The 19969-nt window shown below is 37.1% G+C and overlaps 1 protein-coding gene across 1 annotated transcript; it reads right to left on the bottom strand.

The window, feature by feature from the left end:
* Positions 1–8197: 8197 nt before the first annotated feature.
* Positions 8198–18344, bottom strand: LOC135154878 (uncharacterized). Its single transcript, XM_064103099.1, has 2 exons — positions 18256–18344; positions 8198–10401 (listed from the first exon to the last, which is right to left on the bottom strand). The coding sequence occupies exon 2, from the start codon at positions 9764–9766 to the stop codon at positions 9233–9235; it is 534 nt and encodes a 177-aa protein (XP_063959169.1). The 5' UTR covers positions 9767–10401; positions 18256–18344; the 3' UTR covers positions 8198–9232.
* Between the last annotated feature and the right edge of the window lie 1625 nt (positions 18345–19969).

Genomic DNA, 19969 nt, shown 5'->3' with positions numbered 1-19969 from the left:
GACGAGGGTTTATTTTATAGTTTTGGAGGTTAGCTTTTATGCTTGGCTGAACGTGCAGATTTTCCATATTGAGCAAATGTCATGGAACCCTTTTGTATTTATAGGGTTCCTGTGGCTGCTGATGTAAAGAACCCTACCATTTTTGCAAAGGGTTGTTTACATTTACTCTAAATCCCATGCATTTAGATCAAACCTTGAAGGGTTTCCTGCAGAACTACAAACATAAAAAAAAATCTCTTGAAAATAAACTTGTTTTCTAAGACAGTAGCTCTTCTGAAAGTGATTAATCAATCTCATGGTGAGAGATAAAGAGAGAGAAACACAAAGCGAAGAGCAACCCTTCACTGCTTCCTCAACGCTCATGCATTATTCATAAAGGCTAAAGTTGCTTCACCCCTGGATGGGGAGTGCTAGTCTACAAGAACAGACATAAAGTAATCACTGTATTTGTGATTTTCTGTATGAGGGAGTTGCCAAAATAAATAATACTCTACTGTATGAGGGAGTTGCCAAAATAAATAATACTCTACAGTATATAACTTACATGTACATGTAGGACAGCTATAATCACATGGTAAAATAATCGATTGATAAAATATACTAGTAAAGCATCAGGGGAAAATGTGGCAGGGGCTGCATAAGAGACTATCAGTATTTCTCGCTCTGGGGTGAAAGTTTGTTCACCCCATCTCTCATTACATGAGCTGGTAAATCACATGCGGAACCTTTCTCGGCGGATTCGAGCAGGCTTTCCCATTAGCTCCCTTGCACTACATGTTGAGGGAGAAATGGTGAGATGGGATGTACTTCATTCTACAATGCCTGAACTGATGATAGCATGATAATACTGTTTTTCTAAGCTAGTGTTGATCAACTTTTTATGTCATAAATTCTAGGAAATTGCATGCCCCTGAAATGTAACAGTCGTAAATTTATCCTCAATTGCACTATAAAAGTCTATGCTAGTATGCACGTGCAAGTACATCAACATATCTTTAATATGGTACCAGCGGATATCTGATTACATCAATAAGAGAAACCTAATGTGTGAAGCGTGGTTATAAAAGTAACTATTATTATTATCATTATACTTATTGCATCATGATCTTAAGGCTTCGGTTCAAATACATATGTACATGTACATTGACATTCCAAAATAAATTTTACGTGAGTTAATTGGCTCAGTGAGTAGACTCTACATGCACACTATATTGATTATATTGAAAGCTAGACTAAAGTGGATTAATTACTAAGTGAATTAATTTGCAAGCCCATGTTCAAAAACATCAAATCAATGGAGGATACATGGATGTTAGCAGGAAGAAAGAGGGTTCAGTTTAATAATAGGGTAGAGGTAGTCTAGATCCAGACATTGGTAGTTGTTTGCTTGGAAAACCCTAGACTCACTCATTGCATTACACGCCAATATACACCAGTCCGCCTCTTTTCACCTTCACTTTTAATAATACTTAAACCTATATTACATGAGACAACATGTAGGCGGTCAATTGGTTCATATCTACTGCTGATGGAAGACTATTCACTTATGACCTTTGACCCCCCAGACAAGTTCAGCAGGCCTACTTCACATATACATGTATAGGGTAATGATATATTAAAGCATGATACATACATGTGTAGATCCAATGCATCAAGTATGAAAAACAGTTCTGCTGTTTACATCATTTAAATGGTGTAGCTGAAAAAGCCTAGATTTAATTTTCTATTTTATTGATAAGAGAAATTATTTGATTGTTGTTTTTTATCATATGTGGCTCACTTTCTCTTTTATGTAGACTCGATAGAGAATGGCTTTATATAAACATGTAATGAACTTAACACGAGCTGTTATTTGCATATATGTACAGAGATTTTAATCTACCACTGCCGGTTGGATATTTTAGCTATCATTTCCCTTGAAAGTAAAATTGTTATCTTCTGTCATATTCAACTTTTGATCATAAATATCTCCTTCCTAGAATCCTAGTCTCCAGGCACAGACCGTTGTTTTTTGCAATTTGCATAGTATATAAATATGCAGAGTCTGAAGTAGTGAGACTACATGTGGATTCACAATGTACTGTGGCTGGCTCTACAGACAGTTTGGCAACTAGTCGTCACTCTCAACATGGTATACATACATGTACATGTAATTGGTCAAAGTGTCAAATATGAGTCTGTGCTTGCAGACTATCGATCTCCTCCCTTCTTCCTTTTCTGTACATGTACATATTCTCTTTCCTCTCAATTCAAATATTCTCTCTCAAAAAGGGGCCTAAAAATCATTTCCAGCATTTGATTTCTAGCAAAATGCAATACTTTTGAAAGTAATTTCATTGGTTTCCATTTCCCATTATAGTTAGACAACCTTAATCTTATTATGGGCCTACTTCTAAAAAAGAGGTATAGCAGAGTGCCCTGTGTATTTTATGCATGTTCTAACACCTAACACTACTCAACAATGCAGAGCCCATGTATATCACATTAGCCTGAAGGTCTCTACATCATAGCTTGCTGCGTCACTTCCAAAACGATGCCTTATTTATAGATTTATCAAGCAAGAGGAGGGATGTACAGAGGGTCGCTGTTTAGCTCACTATTCTTTTCCTTCCTTTGATTTAAAGGGATGCTCAGGGCTGACAATATTTTATATCTAAATAAATAAAGTAAAATTCACAGAGCACAATGTTGGAAATTTCTTCAAAATCGGATAACAGATAATGAAGTTATTGAATATTAAAGTCAAGCAATATTTTGTGAAAACAGAACTATTATGCACGTCGTCATGAATATTCATTACATGTATGTGGGCTAATGATGAAGCATCCCCACTTTCCTTTTTCTTTATTATGTAATATTACATTAAATCACAATTGTTTCATTTTTTTCATACATGTCTATAAAAAGATGTGTCTCCATTATGATGAAATAAGTTGCACCAATGAATAACTAATGCACTAAATCAGTTGTCAATCCAATCCTTTTTAAAGTTCTCGGTAGAAAAAAATTGAATAAACCTTATTTAAGCACAAGTGGGGATATGACATCATCAGCCACCTAATGAATATTCATGAAGATATGCCTCAAACTTATTTGTCAAAAGGAGGGTACATGTACAGTACATGAGAGGATTGTTTAAATAGCAGAAATATACTCTCTTACTCGAATACAGTCTACAATTAATCGTTAAAATCAAGCGTATGATCAATCGCTAATGAATCTTTGTGTTTAATATACACTAGCTGTAAGACTCATATGTGTAAGAATTTAAAGGAAGTATTACTAATGACACTGATGTTTGACAACGCTTAACTAGAAATTTTTTTAAATAAGGGTAAATGTGTATGCATGACAGGCTTGTTTAAATAGTGGAATGTTGCTCTTTCCACCCCCCCCCCTCAATTTTCTTTGTGTTTTCTCTCATAAGATTAGATTGGCTCAGAACAAATTTGTTATTGAAAATCACTGACAATATGCTTCATGTGGAGCGTTGTGGCCCAGTGGATTAATTAGTCTCCGGACTTTGGAACAGACGGTCGTGGGTTCGAATCCCAGCCATGGCATAATTTCCTTCGACAAGAAATTCATCCAAATTGTGCTGCACTCGACCCAGGTGAGGTGAATGGGTACCCAGTAGGATTTATTCCTTGAACGTTTTAATAGTGCCTATTTATATGGCGGCTAGGCTACAGCAGAGGTAATAATAAAGTATCAAAAGAGTAATATTTATGAATTCAAGTAGCAAAAGCACAGTTGAATATATGCACATAGTAACTGCCCTATACAATGGACATATTATTATTAGTATTTATGAAACACTCCCTCTGTCTTGATGATAGAACATGGAAAGGTGAGGAATGCTCCATGTGTTTCTCAAAGAATGTTATGAATACCTCACAATGTGTTATATTTTGCTTCAAGGTTTAGAATCACAAACCACATGCCCGTCTCCATGGAATCCTGCATCGCATCTATGCAAATGAGGCCTTAAAACATGCATGCCCAGACCAGGTGCCTCCTCGCAATACAATTTCCCTCGGAGCATGCACGGAATAAATCATAAACGACGTCTCGTCAATTTATGGCTAATAACTCCCTGATACAATGGATCCAATATTGGGCTTGCATCGAGCACATTTCGAGGAAAATATGAACACAAAAGAGGTTTATGGAAGCTCAAATGCCAGGGACTCTTTATATCATTTATTGTAAGGCTTCCCTGTTGTGTGGCTTCAGATAAATTTATCTTTCTTTAAGACCTCATGCACATGTATACAGTTCTGTGCATTACCTTGTGGAGACTGAAGTAATGTAATGATTGCCATTATTTGAACCATTTTACATGAATTAAAGGTAAAATATCTTCATGATGCATTCAAACATGTTTTTCGTACTAATATCAATACTCAAATATGATTTTTGACAGAATGAGAAATGACATACACTCAAAATTATATCTACTGAAATTTGATGAGGATAGTTTCTGGGCTTCCTGAGTAGGGAAATGGGAAGGAGTTTTATTCCCCTAAAAAGAAGAAACAACATTCCCAAAGAAAAGATATGGAGAAAAGGAAGAAAATCATATCAAAACAAGAGTTCAAAATGGCAAAAAATACTATTTCTTCCAAGTTCAAAATGGTTCAGGTCTACCTGAAGAATTTCTGTCACACATTGATATGACATAAAGCATGCTGCTGGTTGTGCAATTGGAGAAGGAATACTACAGCATCTGCTTTCATAATTTTAGAACTGAAGGGTGATTTTTTTTCTTCATATTTATTGAAGAAACAGGGTGTTTTAATATATTTGGTTCCCCCAACAACTCATGGAGTTAAAGGCAATTGAATCCTACTCATGTACAATAAATTTCATGGACAATTACTTGTATTTTTTCCTAATTGTAACTTGTAAGCGTTTTGGGCCACTCTGGAAAAAAGCACATGCACTTACATTTAATATTAAAGAATAATGATAATAATAATAATGATGATGATGATGATGATGATAATAACAAGGCAAACGCCAAGCGTTGTCTCGCCTGCATATTGCAGTCATGAAGAGACCTTATTCAAATTCGGCTCACATTTGAACTTGACCTGCACCTTCAAGAGATGGACCTCTGTTATGAATTTGGCGATCTCACCTCGAAGCTATAGAAAGTTATTGTGTGTACAACACAGCACAGTGCCAGTCATGGAAAGTTCATTGACCTTTGACCTCATTCAAATTTGACTCATATTTGAACTTGACCTGTGCCTTCAGGAGATGGACCTCTGGTATGAATTTGGTGATCCCACCTCGAAGATATAGAAAGTTATTATGTGTACAACACAGCACAGTGCCAGTCATGGAAAGTTCATTGACCTTTGACCTTATTCAAATTCGACTCATATTCTAACTTGACCTGTGCCTTCAGGAGATGGACCTCTGGTATGAATTTGGTGATCCCACCTCGAAGATATAGAAAGTTATTATGTGTACAACACAGCACAGTGCCAGTCATGGAAAGTTCATTGACCTTTGACCTTATTCAAATTCGACTCATATTCGAACTTGACCTGTGCCTTCAGGAGATGGACCTCTGGTATGAATTTGGTGATCCCACCTCGAAGCTATAGAAAGTTATTGGGTGTACAAAGTTATTATGTGTACAACACAGCACAGTGCCAGTCATGGAAAGTTCATTGACCTTTGACCTTTGACCTTATTCAAATTTGACTCATATTCGAACTTGACCTGTGCCTTCAGGAGATGGACCTCTGGTATGAATTTGGTGATCCCACCTCGAAGCTATAGAAAGTTATTGGGTGTACAAAGTTATTATGTGTACAACACAGCACAGTGCCAGTCATGGGAAGTTCATTGACCTTTGACCTTATTCAAATTCGACTCATATTCGAACTTGACCTGTGCCTTTAGGAGATGGACCTCTGGTATGAATTTGGTGATCCCACCTCGAAGCTATAGAAAGTTATTGGGTGTACAACACAATTGTTGACGACGACGACGACGCCGACACCGGAAATAGTGATACCTATGTCTCGCTCCGCTACGCAGGCGAGACAATAATACTACTACTACTAATAATAATAATGATGATAATAATAATAATAATAATACCAATAATATAATAATTACTACTCATTCTCCCTGCTCAAGATTAAGAGTTTTGGCATCAGTATTACCCAATGAAGTGATGCAATTTGGTTGAATCCCCAGTTTATACATGAATCACACCACCATCAAATTATGGGCATCATCATCAATGTGATCACGAGTGCCACCCATCCTTATCACTGCTAAACCATCATCAGCCCTTTTACCATCAGATACATGTACTACAAGTATCATTATCATCGTTGTTGTCATTATCATCATTATCATTTCCATCACCATTAAGTGACGAACACTATCATCACCATCACCACCACCATCATCATCATCATCATCCAATCACCACCACCATCATCATTATCATCATCCTCCAATCACCACCATCATCATCATCACCACCATCATCATCCAATCACCACCATCATCATCATCATCATTAAGTATCATTATCTCCACCACCACCACCTGACCACCATCATTGTCACATCATCTCCACCATCATCATTGTCGTCATCAGGTCATCATCACCACCATATCATCAACATCATCATCATTATCACCACCACCATCATCATCATCCAATCACCACCATAATCATCATCTTCATCCCCACCATCATCATCATCATCCCCGCTATCATCGCCACCATCATCATCTTTGAAAATCATTTTCGTGCCATCAAGAGGGAACGCTAGCAAACCGATCTTCCAAACTGATTTTCTGAATCGGTCTCCAGTAAACTAGTTTTAGAAAGCATAATGAGAACGGTGTCTATGATGCTAAAAACGTTGACCAGTGTACCAGCTTCTGGCATTTCAATCACATTCCAATCTGCTTTCATACTTATGTTCCCCTGTACCCGGGCAAACTGATTATACAACACTACTCTCTGATTTTTTACGATGGATCGATAGGAATCAGCCTTGCCTGGAGGCAAGACTAGCGACAGCGCAGACAGCGCAAATACATAGATGTAGCTGCATAGTCTAGATCTGGATGTTTATTTGTTTGGAAAATCCTACACTCACTCTCTAATAACCTTCTCTTTCTAGAACTTAATTTCTCCTTCTCCATGTCTGAAGAAGAAGGGGAAAAGAGAGAGGACTGGTGCAGTGTGTGAGTGTGGGATTTTCCAAACAAATAAACGTCCAGATCTCGATTAGTCTGCAGGTGCGTACTCTTGGTTTTTGTAATTTATGTAAATCATCATAGAGGAGACTTGATTCACCCATATGTACACTGTACTGTAGTACTGTTGAGGCTCTTATTCGACACACTAGTCTGCAGACACAGACCCATGGTTTTTGCAATTCGTATAGTACATCAATACAGAGTCTGAAGTAGTGAGACTAGATTCACTACATGTATGTACTGTGGCTGGCTCTACCAAGGAGAGAGTTTGGCGTCTAGTCTTCACTCTAGACATGGTAAAAGTGTAATTGGTGCAAGTGTCAAATGTCTGCGCTTGCAGACTATCGACACATCAAAAGTGCCAAATCTGAGTCTGTGCTGTCAGACTATCAGATAGCCAAGGATTCCTAATCAATATTTATATGTAAAGCCAATCTAATAAAAAAATATTGTAGCATTGAGTAATGAATGTAGTATGGTTGTTATCGATTGCGCAACAGATAATAGTGCACAATGCCATATTACTTTATTAGCTGTAATAGAATATGTCACATGACAAGACAATGTCGCAACAATTGGGTTAAAAGTTTATGTTACGAGAAATAAGAGTCATACTTTATTGGTTTTAAACAGCCAGCTGATCTTATTTCCTTCTTGTCTTATGATTGGTGATGGACATAAGCAGAGCTCCAGTAAATGTCATTTAAACAATAACAGTTTAATGTCATGAGTCATGAGTTAATAAATCGTTCAAATTAAAACTAAAGGTTTGCAACAAACAAGTATTATTGGATGGAAAAGGTGATTGATTGACAAAGTTCCTTCTCTTGTTCCCGTTATTATTAAAGTTATGACTTTGTCAAATAAAAGTTTATTTGTTCTTTCAATATAGGAAATAATCCATATATTCCACAGAAGAAGATGAAGTTCGCTGACTTTTTGTTTTATTTTTGCAGTTATTTTTTGCTACATGTATGTAGCTGTCAAGTGGCAACGCTTCCTGGAATGGGCTTGTGGATGAATAAGAAATTAATTTCAATCATCTTGAAAACCTAAGTGACATATTAAGATTAAAAGAAATTTATACAGTTGCTCATCCAGTAAGAATCATAAAGGGACTTTCAATTCTTGAACTGCATGTACCGTACATGAAGTGCATCATTCTGAACAGTTTCAAAAATATTCACAAAGTTTGTTGACCCAGACACTCTATGCATAATTTGCTTTCTACAGGTCTACACGCACATGTATGTATCCAAGCGAATTGTGGTAATGATTTTAATATGAGTTCTACAAAAACAATTTTTGTCAATTCAGATTTGTGCATACTTGTATTCTAGCCTTGCTACTAATTTTAGTAGCCTTGAAATGAACTGCTCACTCTGTGAAGCAGAATGATGGCAGTTTCACATTGGAGGAAGCTTTACACCAGGTGGCTGCATACTGTATGTATGTACATGTAGCATCATTTTTAATTACTTTTAACACTCAAAGGCTAGTCTAATAATTGAGATTAGCATCTCTTGTTGTTGATTAAGAGCGGATCATAGAATGAGGGGCAAAGACAGTTGGTCTATTTCTTCAGATTCCTGAGACAAGCTACATGATGGTTTTCTTGTCCGGTGTGGATTCTCTCAAAAGTACATGTAGCATCTAGACAAAGGTTCCCATTCTTAAAAAAAAGATAAGCCATTGAGGGAGGCACCTAGACTATTTGTGGTTACAATAAAGTGCAAGGTCTCTTTTCAAAATGGCACATTTTTCATTTCAGTACAAATCGGGGGAAAAATTAAGTGGTAAAAAATGGTCAAATACTATCAAAGTCCAGTGAAAAGGGCATTGGGACCTATGACATCATGTAGCGGCCGTCTCCTTTGCAATAATAAAAAGCCCTTGTTATTTCATTATTACATTGCAGGTATTGCATCACTGGTATATTGCAGTGAAGCAGTCATGCTTGACAAATATCACAAAATTGAAATGTTAGTTAAAACACAAACAAGGACTTACCAATTGCATGGTCCATCTCAGATCCACCGGGTTGATCCCCTTGACCTTTCCTCTTTTGATCACTTCCTCTTCCTGGACCGAAGGTCAACTGTTTCTTCAGTTTCTCTACAGCAAGGAGCTTTGTGAGTTCATCTGACTTCTCTGCTTGATCTACCTGATCCGCCACCCTCTCAAGCTCGTTCCGGAGCGACAAGCCCTCCAGTGCCAGCTGCTTTGTGTTGTCCGTCAGCGCTTTGATCTGCGTTGTCAGTGTCTTCACCGACTGGACCAGAACGTCGGGATCAGCTTGAGGATTGGTCCGTTTGGTCCTGTCAAGGGTGCTGCAGGCTTGGTCTACAACAATCACCGAGTGGACGATGCTGGAGTTAGAATCAGAGTCAGTGAAGCTGTTCCCACACTCCTCCAGTATGTCCTCATTCAGCTGGCTGTAACCGTCCGTCGAGTCTGACTGAACATCGATAATGACGGACTCGGGCTTCGCATCTTGGGGTATCTTCTTCCTGGCCTCCATGGTGTTTACTTTTACCCTCAATAAATCTCTCTCGGCAAACAGTCGCGAAAGAAGAGCTTGGCAGTGATGGTGATTAATCGCACTTGATGGGGATACAAAACTAGAGTAGCTGTGTGAATCATTCACAACGTGCAACTTCTTCGCCTTGCTGCAGAGTCTATGACAATTCTAAACCAATTCAAGATAAATCTACATCTTCTGCTGAATTAAAAGAACACAAGATAAAAGCCCTTGACAAGATATTAATAACCTGTACTGAACTTCCCTGGTGGTGATAAAAAAAATCCTTGCTCATTTTGTCAACACTTTCACAAAGACGTTGGATATCATGCAAAAGATTTTTTCTGGTGCTCCATCAAAATTGACATTCATTGACCGGCTCATTATGCATGTTGACAGCACACATCAATTTCAGGGTACGATCAAAGTACATTTACCTGACATGGCGCCCTCTCCTAATATGCCTCACTAGCTTTAATAGTTGCTTCATAAGAAAGTTTGAAACATGAAGATATCACCGTTATGATTGGAATCCTTCATCAACCAGTCCTCGCATGGGCTTTCAAAAAGGCAAGAGTGTCATCCATGAAGGTTGCCCATTTATAAGTTTGAGTTTGTGATCAGAAGTCTTCATCCTGTAAAAGTAATCACAAAGACAGTGAAATTACATTTGGAAAGAAAGAATATTTATTCTACATATCAAAATGGAAAATCAATGTCACAATTGTCTTGTTATCCACCCCTCCACCCCCCTCTCCCACATTCGGACCATAATGTATGTGTGTTTACTGTCAGATGTGTATGAATCAGATCTACTGTACATCTGGGACTGAGCCTTAACATTACCAACCGAAAGACGTGACCAGGGCTCACTACAATCTATGCATCAATTTACTTACCTACATACATGTAGCTTGGATTACAGGCACACACCACAACGCCTGGTTTTTTAGCTATCAACTACTGTAATAATTGTACAATATGGGGTAATATGAATAGCAAACAAAAAGGAGCTTTGTTGATTGTTTATCAACTTCTTCACATTGCAGACAGGGCTCCATGTGCAATAACCCTTTTTTCTACTGGTCCAACATGTTCATTTCAGACTAGATACCCAGTTTTCCTTTTTTTTTACTGGGCTGAACCTAAGATTTACTGGTTCCCCTAAAATAAGGAAAAACGTAAGAAAAGACTGGAGTTTATTTTGCTGTCTTTTATTGCTTTAACTGCCCCCAAACCATAACAACTTGTACACACACACACAACATAATTCATAAGCAGCCAGAGCCATTTTTATGATTTACTAAAGAGGGGAAAATATCATTTGTATTAGTTTGATATATATTTTTACTGGTCATGTCATACTGGTAAATCTGGTTATTTCTGAAAAGTTACTGGGCCGACAGCAATTTTTACTAGTCTGGGACCGTAGGACCAGAGCCAGTGTCGCACGCTGCTGCAGGTGTATCAAAAACAAAGGAGAAAACTAGCGACATAAATACCAAAAGTGATCAACTTTTAGTGGATCAGTTTCTTTTATTTCAAGTTTGCAGACCACATTTATTTATAGCAAATTCATACTTTTGTCTTGCTTGGAGACTATACAGGAATTCGATATAAAAGGGGGCTGTCTCTCTCCTTTTCCCATTTCATTTCTTGTTTTTTTCCTTTTGTCAACCATTTGTGCGCTGATGTTGCAATTTTGCACATTCGTACGATTAAATTCAACAATTGTAATAATTAGTTTTCTCCCCATCTTCAAATTAGATAGGCTAATAAAAGGCAGTAGTTCTTTGATAACATCATATAATAATAATAAGTATAATTGGTGCAATATGGATATCTTGAATCAGGGTGCTACATAACTTTTAAGAAGCACTTGCCCAGTCAAGCAAGTTAAGTTTTAACTCTTACTCTGCCAGGCCCAATACCCCTCTACTGCCAGGGATATTCGAGGGAATCCTAAATTGACCGAAACGTGAGCAGTGACTGATTTTAAAATGGTCATAATTCTTTACCCGTACGTTGTATAATAAAACCTTCTACACATGAAATGATGCATGGTTCATGGGCTTTATGGTCGTGTTATTATCTTTCATATTCGTGTCTGGAAAAATGGAGAAAAGATGTAATATTTTACATCGTTTTTTTTTCAATAAGTAAAACCTAGAAAATTATGATTTTATGAACATTTCAAAGAGTAAATAACCTGAGGAATTGTAGAGATACCAAGAAATTAAGAAGATAAAATGAAAGTTCAATGTTTACCCTTTCAAATGACGTATCTATTGATGAAATTGAACAAACAGAAATAACGAAAAATAATGCTCTTTTGAATGAAATACTATTTTGCTATTCAAGTTATTTCCTCTGAAGTACGAGAGAGTATGTATATACACACGCAATTGAAAGCGACCTTTTCCAAAAAAGGGCATTGTCGTCGATCAAGTAACCAATCACAGCACAGCTGCGATCCACACACAATACTATATTAGAGCCATGTATCTTCAAAGTGCGGCCAACCGTACCCTTTCATTCGTGTAGTCTTCTAAATAAGACTCTGTAATTTTTTTATTCGCAGTGTAACAAACAAAGTTATTGCCAGTCAAAAGGAGACAAAATATAAAAGAACTGAAGATGATATATTGAAATATAGATAAAGAGAGGTCGGACAGATTCAATACTTACAAGTTTGGGGTATAAAATCCCACAAAATAATATAGGCGTTCTTGGCAAAGTGCGCAGAAGTAAGAAAAAAAAGTTTAGTTTTCGTGAATCAAAGAAGAGGGAATGCAGATCAGTTACAAACAAAAAAAAATCAATACAAATTTTCAAAAAGAAAATAGGCCTATTTGTTCTGTATTACTGGTCTGACCAAAGTAGCCACCTGTTAACATTCTACGCGACTACATTCTTTTGTTCATGCCACCAAGTCATGAACAATAGATGCCCAGACTCTCTTTCATGAGGAATCTCTAATCCGCGCTCCCTCCTGACCTATTATCTAGGAGAGTAATTTAGCACAGGATGTTCATAGAAATCGGGGCTCACGCGCGTCTTTTTATTTGACTTTTTAATACTTTCAAAGGTTCCGGTATTGATTTCTTATGGGTGACCCAGGTAAAGAGAAAACAATTTGCCCCCCTACAGAAAAATCCTGCATCCGCCCAGGGCATCCCCAGCTCGTAGCACTATCCGTGGTACAAGAAATAATTTGTTCAGATAACATAGTGTACAATAATATGCGTGGTATAAAGAAATGTAATATTCAACCCGTTATCATCGTTATCATTTTCATTTCTACTCTCTAAAGTCGTTTTAAAATCCCTTTGATAGTGATGTCAATGATGCAGCAACTAAGAGGTCGGTCTGATCGGTTTTGTTAGTGTATCCCTTTCTTTTCTTTTCCTCAAAACATCTGATATTACTGTACATACTCCGTTTACTTTTTCTCTGACCAATGGTTTGATTTAGCAAAGGAAAAACATCCACCTTGAAAAAAATAAATCTTGAGACGAATAAAGCGGTATTATCGGCCGTTTTAATCATCACATTTATTTTTTGTTGCTTCTTCCTATTTTATTAGAGGAGAATATTGAACGATCCATATTTTTGTGAGAAGTTTGAATATGATATTGATAAGCATAACAATGTCAGTCATTTTTTTTTGTAATGGTTTGGGCTATAAAAACACAAACGAATATGAACCGTTATTTACCTGATCTTAAGTTTATGAAGAGAGAGTTTGGCTGCAGAAGGAATGCATTTGATATGATTACAACAATTATTTTTGAATAATAATCATAATGATGATGATGATTCTGATGGCAATAACATTAATACTAATAAGAAGAAGGTGAAGGAGAAGAATAATGATAATAATAATAACAATAATGAAAATAATGATTACGATAATAGTAATACTAATTATGATAATGATAATAACAATAATAAATGAATAAATAAATAATGAGTGTGATGATTGCAGTGCGACGAGAGTTGGAAATGACAGACTTCTTTACTCATATATTTATAACGAGAACAATTTTGTGAGAATGCTAAAAAAAACAAAGTATGAGACCTTCCCCCGCCCCCCCCCCCCCCTCCCCCAAAATAATCTCCCCCAAACCTTGCACATTTGCAGGCAGAAAAAAGCCTTGACACAAGAATACTACCATATCGGCCTGCAATAGACCCGATCGATAGCTCATGAATATTCATAAAACAATAGCGAATGGGCGAGTAGCATTGGGTGAGAGACATCGTACCGCTCTGTCATTGGTCAATTCCGAGCTGAATGCCTTCGCACACTCGCCTTTGCTCTGCCCATAGAAGTACGTGTATTGCTACACACAACCTTTATATCACACGTGTCTATAGGGGAAACCTTGATTCAGATCGCGGCAATATCCGAAATCAACTCTTCAAAATAATGATGCAAAAATGCCATTTTACTCAAAAAATGTCTATGTAAACCACTATTTTTTATATGACAAAATCAATTGTGAATTCCTTGCCAATATAACAACATAAAAAACACAGAATATGGTGTTGATTTTCTGGCTGTAAAATTGGTTAAAAACAAAAAAAAGTTACTTGGGCAACTATAGCTGCCAATGGCACTAGAGGGCTATGGGCAACTATAGCTGCCAATGGCTCTTAAAGAGTTAAATAGTTGGAATATACTTGCCCAAAAATCTATTTCACTTGCCTGAAAAAATCATTGAAAAAAGATTTAACCTCTCCAAAAGAAAGTTATGCGGTTTTAACTTTTATAAAACATTGATTTTTTCTCTCTTTTGACATGAACTGATCTACTTTGTTATTGCATTTCTTTTTCCAAAGTGATTTTATCTTGCCTGCCATGACCAAAATTAGGGTCAATATATTGACATATCAACCCTACTGTAATTTTGGTCATTCTACTGTGAGAATTTTGCTTGCCCAATTGGGGCAAGTAGTTTTGGTCTTTACTTCAAAACACTCGCCTGACTCTAACTTTTACTTGCCCCGGGCAATCGGGCAAGTGCTTATGTAGCGCCCTGTCTTGAATTAAAGAAAATAACATGGAAACAATTGTCATTATTATCCCCCAAAAATTAATTCAGCGTGCAAAGAGTTAAAGGATAAGTCCACCCCAACAAAAAGTTTCTTTGAATAACAGGAGAAAAATCCAACAAGCATAACACTGAAGGTTTCATAAATATTGTATGTAAATGTAGAAAGTTATGACATATTAAAGTTTCAAATGGTTATATGCACATCCCGGTATGCAAATGAGGGTACTGATGACGTCACCCACTCACTATTCATTTTGTATTTGACTTTAACTGTTTTGTAAAAAATAAGCAAAACTTTAAAATGTCATAACTTTCTACATCCGATATTGATGAAATTTTTAGTAGTATGCTTGTTTGATTTCTCTCTATTAAAATTCAAATTAACATTTTTCTTGGGTGGACTTGACCTTTAACTATAAAAGAAAGTAAGATTCCTTAAAACATCATTTGGCAATCCACAAATACGATATTACTTTAATCTGATTCAACAGATCATCATAAGTATTGTTTGGTTCATATTTTGGGAGGGGGCTACTATAAAATAAAGAAATCATTTCAACAAATGATAATTTTTCAATGGCCTATTATGAAACAGTGAAATAACAAGTCATCTTTCTCTTTTTTTATTCCATTTCCTTTATAACATCATCAAAGGTAGCCTCTTTTTCAGATTAACTTTTTTTTACAGAGTTCACTTTCCTCTGAGAGGTTATGAAGAAGGGTCATTGGTCATGAATCTAGAAAAACAGGAAATGTTGATTCATGTTTAGTCGACTGAACATGATTCTTGGATGTCTGACATTAACCACAAGATCTTGATACAATTTATCTCATGCATGGCAGGCCTACTTATAAATGAAGGGTAGTTTATCTGTATGAAATCATCATTTTTTAATATGCTTTCACATTTACTACTTACAAATCCTTGTCTAAAGTTAATTTAAAACAAACGAATGACAGGTGGAGGCAGTACAATAATCAGATGAGAGCAGGAGAGGGCATTGGCGGCGGAAGCCCAAAAAATTAGGGGGGACCACTAACATTTTTTAACAAGCCAAAAAAAAAAAAAAAGTTACCAACCAAAATTTTAGGGGGGACCAACCAAATTTGTTGACAAAAAAGAAAAAAAAGAATATCAACCTAAAGTTCAGGGGGGGGGGGGCTATAAAAATTTTAGGGGGGACGGAGGAAACAAAATTGACATGCAAAAAAAAAAATAAAAAAAAATTAAAAGGTTATAAACAAAACAAAAATAGGGGGGATTGTCCCCCCACCTCAAATTTAGGGGGGAAGGTCCCCGCTTCCGCCGCCTACGGGAGAGGGGGTACTGTAGGATGTATTGTGAGGTGGCCGGATGAGAGAGAGGTATAGAGAGAGAACTACATGTAGAGGGGGACAAAGGGGAAGAGAGTGGGAAAGAGAGCAGAGAAGGAAAGATTAATCAATGTTTAGAGAAAGGAAGAGTAAGGGACAGGTGAAACAGTTAATAAAGAGGGAGAGAGGGGGAGAAAGGGAGTAATTAGGAGAGAGGGAGAGAAAAAAAGAGAGAAGAAAGGGAGTGAGGGAACAAGGTATATAAAAGGAGTAGACAGGAGAAAGGTCAGAGGAAGCGGTGATGTGGAGAGAAAGAAAGACAAAGAGACGGAGAGAGGGGCTTCCAGACAGAAAGGCGAAGAGAGAGAGAAAGAGAGAGCGCCAAGACAGGCCGGGCCCACAGAGGACAATGAATGGCACAGCCAGTCTGACGTCTGGCTGCATGCATTGTATTCTCATGGTCATATTTTGCATTATATTATCAATTCTGTCTCTAGAGTGCAAAGCATAGTGTGAATTGTATGCAAAGAAAATTGCTAACAATTTTGGGCTAGGCAAAAATAAAATTTAAACAATGTATGTTTCAGAGGTGATTAAAAAATTTGGCAGTTTAAATCAAATAAATGGTATCCACCAATCAATCCATATCATAAAATGGATATGCCTTGAATTACAAGTACATGTACAAACCACACTTTAATCCATATTTTCTTTTCCTATTAATAAAAACTTGGCCTTCTATATGGTTTCAAAATTATAGGCCTAAATATTCAACTCTATCCTATATGGCTATATATGTTCATTTATCCTCATCATACAACTCTTCTCAAACAGTGAACTGTGAACAAAACATGCAATCATATAAGTGCAGATTGTAGTAGTTAACGGATAGGGCGCTAGACTTTCTAGGCACTGTTCATTTACTTCTAACAATTCAAACTCCAGAAATCTAAATTCACAGATTGAGATTTAATAAAAATTAAATCGTGTTTCACTCAGTCCACTGCACAACAATGATCAATATACAACTTATTTCATCTCTATACACCCCCCCCCCCTTACCACCATCTACAACATTATCATCCCAAGACTCAAGTTTGGAGTAGAGGGGGTAACCCATGGCAGTACCTGGGAAGGGGGTAGGGGTGCTGAAGCGCCCCCAAGATTTTCCTGGGGATGCTTTGTGCCCGGGGGGGCCACTTACATTGACGAGTGGATACCATGCGCGACCAAAAAAACACGTAAAAAGGATGTCTTTTTCAAGATAGGGCACGTTACGTACGTAACGTGATAAGGGTGTCAAAAACACAAAAATAATGAAAAAAGGGTATCTATTTCGCTAGGAAAGTTACGTGTTTAGGGTCAAATTTGCGGGGATGATAAAACAAAATTAAAATGTTTTATAAAGGATGTCCTTTTTGCCCCAACACGTGTTTAGAGTCCGATTTGCGCGAGGTGTGGAAGTGGGGTCGTACTATAAACCAAATGAAAACAGACGACCTAAGGACCCGTGACATAGCAATAAAATATTCCTGTACTTGTTTAGGGGCTCATTTCAGGGAATATTTGCCAAGGGTATCGTTTTGTTCCCAATACTTGTTAAGGGTAGGGTTTCACACGCCAATACCTGTTAAGGGGTGCATTTTCAGAATATGGAAATTACGTGTTTAGGGTGCTTTTCGAGACCCCATGGTCGCGCATGGTATCCACTCGTCAATGGAAGTGGCCCCCCCGGGGCTTTGTGTGTATAGGCAGCAGGACCCCGTGAAAAATAGATCAATTAACAAAATCAACCTAACATTTTGCCCATATTCCAAGAGCCTTGCACTTGGATCTTTATATTACATCATGATCAGTGCACGCACACCTGCAAAAAGGAATACTTATAAACATCAGACAATCTGTTCTCCAATTCCAAACTCAGCTCCAGCCGCGCCGCCCCGCGCAGTCGCATCATCTCTGACTTCAGACTTCACTCGCCTCGCTCTTCTCGCCCAAACTCAAGTCAAGTCAAGACATGATCATAATCATACGGTTACACACGGACACATATATTATAACCTTCAGAACCTCTTGCACGAATTCCCTCAATATAACGGCAAATGAATTACTTACAATTATTTTCTCTGGCTTAGAAAATCACTGTGATGCTCCGCTGCTCGCTCTCAACTCACCGTGTGACACTCATACCACACAGGTGATGGCATGCATGGCAGGGAGTAAGATCGCATCCGAGCTAGCTATTATTATAGGCGCTTGTACCGTACCGTACAGTTCGCACAGCTGATCGAAACATAAACGTTCAAAGAGCTGAACATATTTTTTTTCCCAGGCAAATGTCTTGCGATGATAATTTATACTCCTATGGTTATATTTTGCTTCCTAAAGAAAAGTAATATCTTTTATCCAACACCCTTTTTTTTTATTTTACAGATGAAAATAAATATGAATGAAGGAGATTTACAATTTATTGAATGAGTGTTTGGAAGAAGGCTATACAAACCTTTGGGTCAACAAACTTTCGCTGAAACGTGAGATGCGTGATGCAAATGATGCAAAGTTGACAGGATAAAAATACTAGTAATAAGCTGGAAGTGATGAGAGATATAATTTTCCAATAAGTATATTTCCATTTTAATACATGTATACCGCGAAAGCAAAGTATTTACATGTACAGCCTATATTCTATATGATTCCTGGAATGTGAACGCCGGATATCTATTATGATTTGATGATGATGATGATGATGATGATGGTGATGATGGTGATGACGACGATGATGATAATGATGATGATACGATGATGATGATGATGATGATGATATAATAATAATAAGAATAATAATAATAATAATGATGATGATAACAATAATAATGATAATAAAAGTAGATCTAGTATAGTAGCTAGTAGAATTAAGTACTAGTAGTAGTAGTAGTGGTATAGTAGTAGTAGTAGTAGTATAGTAGTAGTATAGTAGTAGTAGTAGTAGTAGTAGTAGTAGTAGTAGTAGTAGTAGTATAGTAGTAGTAGTAGTAGTAGTAGTAGTAGTAGTAGTAGTAGTAGTAGTAGTAGTAGTAGTAGTAGTAGTAGTAGTAGTAGTAGTGGTAATTAATAATAACAATGATAAAATAATCATCGTAATAATAATAATTTGAGGCTGTATTTGTTTAATCATATTCTTGCCAATATAGACCTTTATGGCTTCTCTAGCTATTTTGGGATTTTTTTAATGGAACCCCCCCCCCCTCCCCCATCATTATGAAATCATTACCATATGGTCACACATGGCTTTGTGTGCAATCACAAGCTGATGACAGATATGCCGTTACATTGTTATTGGCGGAGCAAAAGAAAAAAGGGGAAAGAAAAAAGGGAAAAGAAAGGAGATAAAAAGAAGAGGAAAAATAAAAGGGGAAGACGAGTGAAGGAAATAAGGTGAGGAAAATTGAATAAAATCTTTGATGTCACCATTTATTTTTTTGCTCGCACCTCATGCTCGCATTGCCTGTTCGATGAGATACCTTGTTTAACAGGCTGATACGGAGGTTTTGAAGTCAATATATATGAGTGAGTCATGACAGTTTATCAAAAATTTCGGCTCGCGATTTGCGCTCACAATAGTTTTCAAAAAATATATTACCAACGCATCATTTAATTACAAAAGTGCTTAAAATGTCCAGCCTAGGATTTCGCGCTCTCATTATAGGCTTATTAGATTGATAAATAGGCCTAATATAATAACATTTTCATGAATTCCTTACAATTAAATCGTCTCTTTTTGGCAGAGTGGAATTTCGACAACTTTTGCTCAAGCATGTACTATACATCT

Source organism: Lytechinus pictus, chromosome 8 (assembly GCF_037042905.1).
Source record: "Lytechinus pictus isolate F3 Inbred chromosome 8, Lp3.0, whole genome shotgun sequence".
Classification (NCBI taxonomy): Eukaryota; Metazoa; Echinodermata; class Echinoidea; order Temnopleuroida; family Toxopneustidae; genus Lytechinus; species Lytechinus pictus.
The sequence above is the reverse complement of the archived record's forward strand: the minus strand, read 5'-3'. Positions and strand labels throughout refer to the sequence as shown.